Below are 10,828 nucleotides of genomic sequence, written 5' to 3'. Positions count from 1 at the left end.
CTGGTAGCGGGTAGCTAGTAGCGGGAAACTATAGCTTTTATTATATGAGTGTTGATAAAAGTAGTTGGAAGCTTTTGAAATATATAAAATTACATCGAATGACAATTGATTAAAAATAAATAAATATATAAATATATTTTTAAGGGTAGTTATAAAAATTGATTTCAAAAGCTGAGTAGCTTAAACGCTACATGAAGCAGCTTTTAGATTTGGAACGTTTTGTTTAAACTAAAAGCTAAACGCTCGTACTGCCAAACGAAGTTTTTTGTTTAAACTATAGCGTTTTGTTAAAAGTTAGAAGCTCCCAAACGTTTCTAAAAACTCCGTGCCAAACATACTCATAACCATATTATGTTTACAAACAAATTAGAGATTTTTATTAATTTCAGCATGCTAGAGTTTACAAGATAAACAATATTTATAATTTTAAGAAAACAAGCCTAAACATGTATATTTTAGTGTCTCACACAACAAACTCATACTACCTTATGGAAAACCCACTAGAGGAGAGGAATGACACATGAGGCAATCCTTATCTCTGGCTAAGAATCTCTTGTATAATATAATCTTTGCTAAAAATCTCTTGTACAATATAATCTTTAGAATAAATTTTAAATCAAATTGCTTGTTAAAAACTAAAAACTCACAAAAAAATCTTTTGTCAAACACGTGTTACATCATCTAACCAGGGCCGGCCCGTGGGCATGGGCAAGCTGGGCGACCGCCCCGGGCCCCCAAATGCTATAGGGCCCCAATTTTTAATTTGTTATTTTGGTAATATATTAACAATCCATTACTTTTTAGCATATTGGACTATTTCAAACCCCAATACTCTGATCAAGAATTAATCCAAAAGATGGAGCGTAGGAAAGAACGAGACTTACCTGACATGCGTCCTAATTCCAAGGTATCGTAACTCTTCAACAGTCAGATTTCTATAGAAAATCCAAACATTGCCATGGAAAATCCAAACGACGTCCTCTCCAAAAGCAAGAGTTAATGATCATTCTTCTATTTCTTATTCAAGATTTCAAGTTAATTGTTTTCTTTCATTCTTTTCTGATTTTCTGAATTCGTCCACAACAACCGTTAGTGAATCGAATGTTATTTTAGAATTGAGAGACTGATTGTGTCTCGTTCTTTTCACGATTTCAGAATAACAGAAAACTCTATTGTTTCCCTTCTTGTTGTCGATTTTCTTTTTCTGATATAGCACCAATGGGAAGTTAATCAGGTTATTTGATTTATTTTAGGAATCTTGCTTAGAGGTTTTAATCGAGAGTTCCAGTCACTGCCTCAAATTGGATTTCTTTCTCAATTTCTAGAAATTTGAAGGTTCAGTTTTCAGAATAGACTGTTAGAGGTGAAATTGATTTATGATAATATGACTGTGAATCTCTGTATGTTCTATCGCTCTTCAAATTTTTTATTATTATTATTTTTTTCTATTCGATTTTTATGAGGCTATTCAAGTTAGAGACATAATCAAATGTTAATATTTTTGAATTAGAGACAGTTCTTGAACTTTATTGCTTAATTTCGATTTGTAATGTTAATATTCTTATTTTTGATTTATGAATGGTACTCTTTTTTATTTTTATTTCTATGTTTTTGATATGTATAGAATTTTCTATTGTTGAATAGTTTTTTCGACTACTTCCAGGTTATTAACAACAACAAATATTATGGATTTAAGCAATTCACCTAACAACTTTTTGTCAATGATAAATCTACTTCAGTTGATGGTCAACAACTTATGTATAGGAACAAAACTGAACAAGTTAATGAAGAAACAAAGGGATGAGACTTTAGTATTTTTGTACTTCTAATAACATTGTATTTTTAGTTTTCCCATTCTATTGTGTACGAATTTAAATCTATTGTTATGTATGTATAAAGTAATGTAATATACGAATACATAAAATTTTCGAAAGGACCCCATTTTTTATTTTGCCCCGGGCCTCCAATTGTCCTGGCCCGGCCCTGCATCTAACATAAACATTCTATAACTACTTTTACTGAAATACAATAACATATCCAATCCTATTCTAAATAAACAGTTAGATATTATAATATATTCCAAATAAGCAATTAAATCAGAATGAAAATTAAATTATACAACCGAATATATAGAATAATAAAATAATTGAGTTTTTAATCCGATGCTGATACGAAAGTGCGTGCGGCAATCAGTGTGTCCACAAAAACAAAAGACGAAAGTAACTGAAAACCATACGCGCCCACAGTCATTATACGAATCACAAAATTCCAAACGCCAGATCCATTTTTTCATACAAAACCCCAGTTCTACCTCAAAATCACACTCATCTTTTACTCAATCACAGCAAATCCCAAAAATCATTCCTGAAGAAAAATGGCTCATCATTCCGATTCCGTCTTCTCCCAAATCGCTAAAGCTCCTGAAGATCCTATCTTAGGGGTATGCATCACTACTTTCTTCTCTTCCCTTTCCGACTTCTACTTCTGATTTCAACTTATATCCATAAAAAATTGAAAACCTATTGATCGTCGAGTAAAGTGGAATCTCTATATGATCCTTTTTGGGCGATCAAGTTCATATAATCCCCTGATCAAATATTATATTGAGATTCGGTGTGTTTTTAGTGATCGAGTTGAAACTTTTACTGTTTTACACTAATAGGGTTTTGGGGGTTTTCAATCTTTTAAACGCGATGATATTATGCGACGTATACTGATTATCTATTATTTCGCGATTCGGTATTTGGGGTTTTACTGTTTTGAGTGTTTTCCATGATCGTTGATGAAAACTATTGATGATAGGTCTTTGTTTTCTTGTATCAAACACACTGATTCTTTTGTTTTGTCTTTGCTATGATGGGACAAAAAACAGGTTACTGTTGCTTTCAACAAAGATTCAGACCCTTCAAAGCTGAATTTGGGTGTAGGTGCTTATAGAACTGAGGTAATGATTTATGAATGCTGTTCTTGATGAATTAGTTATAAATATACACTTATAATTTACTTATTCAAGTCAATTTGTTGTTTATAGGAAGGAAAACCTCTGGTTCTGAATGTCGTAAAACAGGCTGAACAAAAGCTTGTTAATAACCCGTTAAGCAACTTATTCTCATCACTTTAGTTTCATCACAATTTCTTGTTCTTCAATATTAATTAAACTTTCATTTTTTTTTTTTTTTTTTTTTTAAATATGTTTTAGGTCTCGGATTAAGGAGTATCTTCCTATTGTTGGACTTGCAGATTTTAATAAAGGTAGCGCCAAACTCATTTTTGGTGCTGATAGGTAATCATTTATAATTCTTTTTTTTTTTTTTATTTTTTTTTTCTATTACAACTTTGTAGTTTGAAAAATCTACCTGATTATAACAATATAATCCAAATACAAAACAATTTTCATTGCTAATAATGTTGTAATATGGTTTTTCTTAAGATACAATGCTATAATTGGTAGATTATTCATAGTATAAATGTACAATAATATGAAATTGTTTTTGAAAGTACAATAGAAAGAAAGAAAGTAGGGTGTTATAATACACAAGTAAATGATAATGATAATAATAAATCAATTTGACCAAAATAGCCCTGCCATTCAAGAAAACCGAGTCACCACTGTCCAATGCTTATCTGGCACTGGCTCACTGAGAGTTGGTGGAGAGTTTTTAGCGAGACATTACCATCAAGTAAGAAAAACAACTTGTTTATTTCCTCTATTTTTTTTTTTTATTTTCAAAATAATAATTAATCTAATTAATCACATTATTATTTTTTTTATCAGAAAACAATATACATTCCAAATCCAACATGGGGAAACCATCCAAAAATCTTCACATTCGCAGGATTGTCAGTGAAGACTTATCGCTACTATGATCCCACAACACGTGGCCTTGACTTCAAAGGTATGAAAAATGAAAATAAACCAATTTTCTGTTTTGATTTTAATATTTTAGTTTTTAATTTTTAATAACTAGTTTCTTATCATTAAAATCTCCAAAAAAAAAACAGGCCTTCTAGAAGATCTGGGTAACGCTCCATCAGGAGCAATAGTACTTCTTCATGCATGTGCTCACAACCCGACAGGTGTCGATCCCACCATTCAACAATGGGAGGAGATCAGACAATTAATCAGATCAAAAGCATTATTACCTTTTTTTGACAGTGCATATCAGGTAAAAAAAAAAAAAAAGTAAATTTGTGTATTTAAATTTCGTGAATCCATTAAATATTTATTTATTTATTATTATTTTTTTTCTAGGGTTTTGCTAGTGGCAGCCTCGATGCAGATGCGAAACCTGTTCGCTTGTTTGTTGCCGATGGCGGTGAATGCTTTACTGCTCAGAGTTTTGCCAAAAACATGGGACTTTATGGCGAACGCATCGGTGCCCTTAGCATTGTGCGTTTTAAATTTAAAATTTTTTAATTAATCTGTTAACTTTTTAGCTGGGATAAAAGATTGAAACTGAACAGGAGTTTCAATCTTTCGTCCCATGGGACAAAAGATTTTTGTCCCAAAAATTGGGTGCGACAAAAGATTATTACTCTTGTCGGTCCTAATTAACTTTTGTTTGGACAAAAGTTATTACCACCGGTCATGGCAAATACAGTACAATCTGTGATGTTATATGTATGTACAGGTTTGCAAAACATCGGATGTTGCGAGCAGGGTGGAGAGTCAGCTAAAACTAGTTATCCGGCCAATGTATTCCACCCCACCTCTTCATGGTGCGTCTATTGTCTCGACTATACTCAACGACAGGTACTTTTTTTTTTGTTTTTTTTTTTTTTTTGCATTTTGTAACAAATAGCAATGTACTATCGCCTTCAATGAATAATTAATGTTTATTTTTTTGTAGTGATTTGTACAATGAGTGGAAGCTTGAGCTCAAAGCAATGGCTGATAGAATTATCAGCATGCGTACACAGTTATTGGAAGCCCTAAAAGCAAAAGGAACACCTGGTGACTGGACTCATATTATAAAGCAAATTGGAATGTTCACATTCACTGGGCTGAATGCAGAACAAGTCGCTTTCATGACTAAAGAATATCATATCTATATGACTTCTGATGGGTAAATATATGTTATTTTTCTTACATTTTAAATAAAAACATACTTTTTTTTTTTTATTGAAAATAAGTTAATCTTTTCTACAGGAGAATTAGCATGGCTGGTTTGAGTTCGAAGACAATCCCTCATCTTGCAGATGCTATGCACGCTGCTGTTACAAAAATGGCATAAACTACTTGTTCTTGTTTCTTTTTTAATCGTAAGTTTGTTTTCAGTGTCAAAAAAAAACATTCAAACCATTTTGTGATGCTTTAAACCGAATGTGGAACTTCTAGCTACTCTACATAAATAAGTTCACAACTAGTACTCGAATTATAGTAGTATATTACGAAGATCATTACGAGGTTATTTACAATGAATAGCTGATTATCTCTTTTACTAACCCTAGTTTTAAGTTTTTAATCTCCATTAATGGCGAGTTGTTGGGCTTCTTAATCCAATACCCCCAAGCTTCTCCATATACGAATTCTTTGTTCTTGCCAAAATTCTAGCTGAATAGCTCTGATACTTTTCGTTCTCGTTTTCTTCCACTGGTTTAGGGCTCGAATCGCCATTCTTTGTGTTTGATTCTTCCTGTTCTTGATCGACACTCCACCCCATGAAATCAGATAACGTCATCGATTCTGTAGGCGTCTGACCTGGACTATGACCTGGCGTGTCATCGTTATCTTCACTCGTAGCTACTCTTACTCGTGCTGACGTGGACTTCTTCTTTGCCAGCAAGGACGGATCTTGTGCTACGTTGTCGGCGTAAAGTACGTCTTCGATTCGATTCATCACTGTGCTCGCTAAACTCTCCAAAACTCGCGAATAGCTTTCCAATACTGCGTGTCCAACATCCTACAAAATCGAAATTAGGGTTTTGTTTTAGTTTAGTGATTGATCGACGAACTTGAATTGGGGATTGGGGAAGCGTAATGTTTGTCTTTTTTCGTACTTTATTGGATTCGATTTTGCTGATTTCAAGTGACGATTGTGGGAGCCCTGGGAATCGTTGTTTTAAGAGGATTAAGATGGTTTCTGCTCGTTCTTCAAACTGTTCTCGTTTCTCCATGCTTATCCCTGAACTCCAAGAAGATTTTGAGTCCTTTTGATTCATCTTTCTCTTCCATATCACTATAGAAGCTTCGATTTTGTTCTTGAGATCAAGTACGTTTAGCTCTGATGACAGATCCATGGTCATTAGAAACTGACTCGGGTCAAAAAAGTCAACCGTGATGCTCTTGTAGATCGAGTCTCCAAGGGTTTCTCTACCATTCTGTTAATAACACTTTACCAAATTAGGGCTCAATTTAAGAAATAGCAAATCTATATTAATATCACCCTACTTTCTTTTTATTATACCTTGGGGAGAGTATCAATATAGTTCTCGGGAATTTCCATTTCTCCAAGTATTTGTGCATTGATAGCCATGGAAGCTTTAAGAACTTGGTTAACACAATCTTTTTGATATTGCATCCATTTTCTTGATTCTTCTGAAAGACCTTCAGCTGGAACTTTGACTGTGGGTAACCACCATTTGTCACTTCTTTGAACGCCTTTTTCTGATTCATCTGCATCTTTTGATACATACCAAAATTGATTCTGATCCCTGAAATTGTCTAGACAACCCTGGATCATATATTCATATCATCATCTTCATTTTTGAAAAAAAAAAAAGAACCCCAAAAAAAATCACGTGGGAATTGAATCATTACAATGAGCATCGCATCTAGTTTTTTTAAAGCCGCAATGTTCATCCGCAAATCGCCTCTTTGTTGTGTCATCATAATCTGAAAGACCATCAAATCAAACGTTACAAATGAGATTTGGATTTGAAGGATTCGGTTTGTGGATTCCGATGGAATTGGAATTGTGGATTCCGATGGAATTGGAATCGTGGATTCCATTCCATTGCGTGTTTGATTACCTCCATATTTGATCCGTCTTTCCCCGCTTGTTGAGAGGCAACAAACTCAACAATGTAATCGGTTACAGAAAGAAGCCAACCGACTTCTCGTCTCCATCTTCTTTTCCGATCTTCAGGCATTGGAGCCAATTTATGTTGCTCCCCAAACACCGAAGCTACAAATTTCCAAATAAATTTTTTAAAATTTACAAAATTAAACGACTTTTTAAAACAAGAATTCAAGATTACCTGCGAGATTTGTAATTGCATTTGTTAAAGCCAAAGCAGATGAAACCCCCTTTCCACCACCCGACATATCTTCTCCTAAAAGAAGCTTAGCAAATCGTTCCTTCATCTGCTCCAATTCTGCACAAACATGAAACAATTTGTTTTCTCCAACATTTACGGATTGAAACATGAATTTTGTCAAAAACTTACCGGCACGTTTAGCCTTGACCTTGGAAACCAGGTCGTTGTTGTTGGCATCTTGTTCATCGATTGTTGTTGTCATCTTGAGAAATGTGTTGTTGATTGATTCTTATGGATTGCACGTTTGCAACATGGAATTGAAGTTCTTGAGAAAAGTCAAAAGAGGAAAAGAAATAAATAAATAAAAAGACTCAAATTTCTTATGAGAGGTTAAAAAGGATTTGGTGGATGATTAATGAGAAATTCGGTTTATTGGTTTTTGTGTGGATTATTGTTTGAATCTTAGTGTTGACTTGTGTTTGTCTCCATTGTTGTTGGTGTGTGTGAGATTTTAAACGTGGGGTGCATGTTTTTCTTAAATGATTGACAGAATCTGAAACTAGAGGGGGTGAAATTGCACATGAGAAAACTTTGAGGAAGAAATTTATGAATGGAATATAATCTTTTTGAGAAACAACTAGAGACCAATAACTAAATTTGTGAATTTATGGTGAAGAGATGTGAGTTCCTAACCGGTTACCTCAGTATTCTCTCTTGAAATTGTAATAATCGGTTTTTAATTCTTCGATAAGGTAAGTGATATTGATGCCACACCTTTTTCTAACGACATCATTGGAATATGAGGTCTTGACTTTGATTCCATTTTGTGTTTTATTTGCCAAAAGGAAGTGGAAGTTGGCCATCTTTTCTTTGGATGCTTGTTGGCGAAACAACTATGGTGCCACCATGTTCTTGAGCTTGGTTCGGCTTTGGAGATGGAGTGGGTTGATGGCCGACCTATTGTTCGTATTGAGAGGGTGGTTTTGGATTCGATCTTCATGAATTTGATTTGGGTCATTTGAACGTACGAGATATGGAAGGAGTTACCCTTTAATATCATTGTTGTTTTTTCTTTTATTTATTTATTTATTTTTTCTAGAAACACTAAGGCTGATAAAATTAAATAATGTGGATGCATCCGGTTATGTCTTGTTTGCCAATCTTTGTTTGCGTATTCATCAACAAATGTCGAAAATAGAATCTATGATATGCGTTTGAGAACACAACTTTGATGACCATTTCAACAGACCCTATCAGATGTGATATAGATAAAGAGGATAACAATATTCATAATTTCTAGCTTTCTGTTTTTTCCAACGTCAAATGCTACTAGAAGGATTTGGTTAATATTGTTTCATTGCTACTGAAACGAACTATATTAACTAGATTGAATACACGTATAACAGGTATAAAAAGTATATATAATAAATGCCATACAACTGGTAACAGAGAAAAAATATTCAAATTTTTTGTTGTCATCTGTTTTATTGTGTGTAACAATCTTTGGATTCTTCATTTTTAAATTGTAACAATATAACGGATGAACCTCTTATGGTGAAAAAAAATATATTCTAAATTAGTATAATTTAAAGGTTACTTATATTCAAAATAGATTTTGAAAAGGTATATGACATTGTATTTTGGGGTAATTTGTTTTATTTCATGCCTATTATGAGGTTTGACATGAAGTGGACTACATCGATTACAACATGTTTGAAGTTTACGAGAGCTTCTGTCCTGTTAATAAGAATCCTAAGCAACAGTTGAGATTGTAAAGGAGTGTTAAGACACAATATTTAGAGTAAATTAATGAAATCGTCTCTATGGTTTAGTCAAAATTGTACGTTTGGTCCCTAATTTTTTTTTTGCACTCAGATCGTCCATGTGGTTTGATTTTGTTGCGTTATTCGTCCTTTACATACATACAGTTAGGGATCAAACGTGCAATTTTGATCAAACCATATGGATGAAAAACACAACAAAATCAAACCATAGGGACGATCCGAGTGCAAAAAAAGTTAGGGATTAAAAATGCAATTTTGACCAAACCATAGGGATGATTTCAGTAATTTACTCCAGTATTTATCTTGGTATTTTCCCATAATCAATCTTTCATTAATGAATTGATGTGTGTGTGTGTATATATATATATATATATATATATATATATATATATATATATATATATATATATATATATATATATATATATATATATATATATATGTTTTAAAATCCATAAAATCATTGAGTTAGACATAGCATGTGGATGAACATTTTTCACCATTCAAATAGTTTCCTTTAACTATTTAATTACTATTTTGATGATGTAAGAATATGCTGATATGTAGTATAAATATCCATCAAATGTGAAAGATATGAACACACCATCTTGAATACAATCTTCTAAGTGTTCAAAAATCCTCTTAAATACTCTTCTTTACTTTTATAATGTTCTAGTTTAATTTTGTTAGTTTTAATTTTAATTACATCAAATTTATAACACGTTATCAACACGAAAGCTCAAATCAAGGTTATTAACTAGTGGAAATTACATTTATCTTAATCAAGGTATGCATTACTTAGTAAAAAAATTATTATTTATAAAAACCTCCATCATATTAAAATAATAATAATAATAATGAATTAATAAAACTTATATATTATGGACATTATGGACTACTAACGATTTTTATTTATTATACTAACATTTCTTTCTAATTTTTATGCATACTAACATTTACATTATGCAACTAACTTTTATATATATATATATATATATATATATATATATATATATATATATATATATATATATATATATATATATATATATATACTAACATTACATTATTCTAATAACTTTTATATATTTAAATTATGCAACCAGTCTTTATTTATATATGCTAACATTTATTTATACATGTCAATGTTTATTCATATTTTAGATACTCTTCAAAATTTTATTTAAACATTTACTAATATTTTTGTTTATGTTTCTAATTAGTAGAATTATACATAGTAAAGTTATGTATTAGTTATAAGTCTTATTAAATGATTTATAAAACACATATACATATATACACAACATATATATATATATATATATATATATATATATATATATATATATATATATATATATATATATATATATGCAACAGTTATAAACAACAAAAACAACGACTAATTTTTTACTAGAAATAAACATCTTTACTCTGCTTATTTTACCCACAACAAATTTTTATCTCTTCTATCAAACAAATCAATTTCAATAAATCAAGATTCAAGATGATTCATCTATTTGTGATAATCATGATTATAATAGTCATGTTACTTTTCATCCCAATCCTTAATATCGAATATAATATGGAGTTTCATTTACATTTAGGCTTGTATGCAATGTTAGCTTTATTGCTTTTTTGCTGTGTAATATTTATTGAAATAAATGGATTTTAATTTGAACTTTTTATTTTGTTTAAAATTTATAGTTACAATATGTCCAACATTGTAAAACTCAAGTTTGCAGCACTTGAAGTTAGTGGGAAAAACTATGTCCCATGGATGATAGATGTAAAAATACATCTTAAGTCCATGGAAATCTCAAATGCTATATATGAATTTAATA

The 10,828-nt window shown here is 31.5% G+C and overlaps 2 protein-coding genes across 3 annotated transcripts; one reads left to right on the top strand and one right to left on the bottom strand.

Annotated features, from left to right (window-relative positions):
* Positions 1–2,208: 2,208 nt before the first annotated feature.
* Positions 2,209–5,422, top strand: LOC144998645 (aspartate aminotransferase, cytoplasmic). Its single transcript, XM_078958381.1, has 11 exons — positions 2,209–2,440; positions 2,873–2,944; positions 3,032–3,093; positions 3,200–3,283; positions 3,581–3,680; positions 3,776–3,896; positions 4,003–4,166; positions 4,253–4,390; positions 4,632–4,753; positions 4,851–5,066; positions 5,150–5,422. The coding sequence occupies exons 1-11, from the start codon at positions 2,375–2,377 to the stop codon at positions 5,232–5,234; spliced, it is 1,230 nt and encodes a 409-aa protein (XP_078814507.1). The 5' UTR covers positions 2,209–2,374; the 3' UTR covers positions 5,235–5,422.
* LOC144998644 (rop guanine nucleotide exchange factor 12-like) lies at positions 5,368–7,605 on the bottom strand. 2 transcript variants are annotated; one of them, XM_078958380.1, is made up of 7 exons: positions 7,390–7,603; positions 7,201–7,317; positions 6,973–7,127; positions 6,761–6,835; positions 6,408–6,674; positions 6,001–6,321; positions 5,368–5,903 (listed from the first exon to the last, which is right to left on the bottom strand). In XM_078958380.1, the coding sequence occupies exons 1-7, from the start codon at positions 7,460–7,462 to the stop codon at positions 5,472–5,474; spliced, it is 1,440 nt and encodes a 479-aa protein (XP_078814506.1). In that variant the 5' UTR covers positions 7,463–7,603; the 3' UTR covers positions 5,368–5,471. The 2 variants fall into 2 exon arrangements, with proteins under 2 accessions (XP_078814506.1, XP_078814505.1); XM_078958379.1 differs by having other exon boundaries at positions 7,201–7,605.
* Between the last annotated feature and the right edge of the window lie 3,223 nt (positions 7,606–10,828).

Source organism: Lactuca saligna, chromosome 5 (genome assembly GCF_052625555.1).
Source record: "Lactuca saligna cultivar CGN05327 chromosome 5, ASM5262555v1, whole genome shotgun sequence".
Taxonomy (NCBI): Eukaryota; Viridiplantae; Streptophyta; class Magnoliopsida; order Asterales; family Asteraceae; genus Lactuca; species Lactuca saligna.
This window is presented reverse-complemented; position numbering and strand designations above follow the sequence as displayed.

Bases quoted from the DNA above. Each gene is read 5' to 3' on its own strand.
- LOC144998645 (XM_078958381.1), top strand. From the start codon at position 2,375: ATGGCTCATCATTCCGATTCCGTCTTCTCCCAAATCGCTAAAGCTCCT. The intron at 2,945-3,031 runs GTAATGATTTAT...TGTTGTTTATAG, and splicing joins TAGGTGCTTATAGAACTGAG to GAAGGAAAACCTCTGGTTCT. The intron at 4,754-4,850 runs GTACTTTTTTTT...ATTTTTTTGTAG, and splicing joins TCGACTATACTCAACGACAG to TGATTTGTACAATGAGTGGA.
- LOC144998644 (XM_078958379.1), bottom strand. From the start codon at position 7,462: ATGACAACAACAATCGATGAACAAGATGCCAACAACAACGACCTGGTT. The intron at 6,675-6,760 runs GTAATGATTCAA...TATATGATCCAG, and splicing joins AACTAGATGCGATGCTCATT to GGTTGTCTAGACAATTTCAG. The intron at 5,904-6,000 runs GTACGAAAAAAG...TCGATTTTGTAG, and splicing joins GCAAAATCGAATCCAATAAA to GATGTTGGACACGCAGTATT.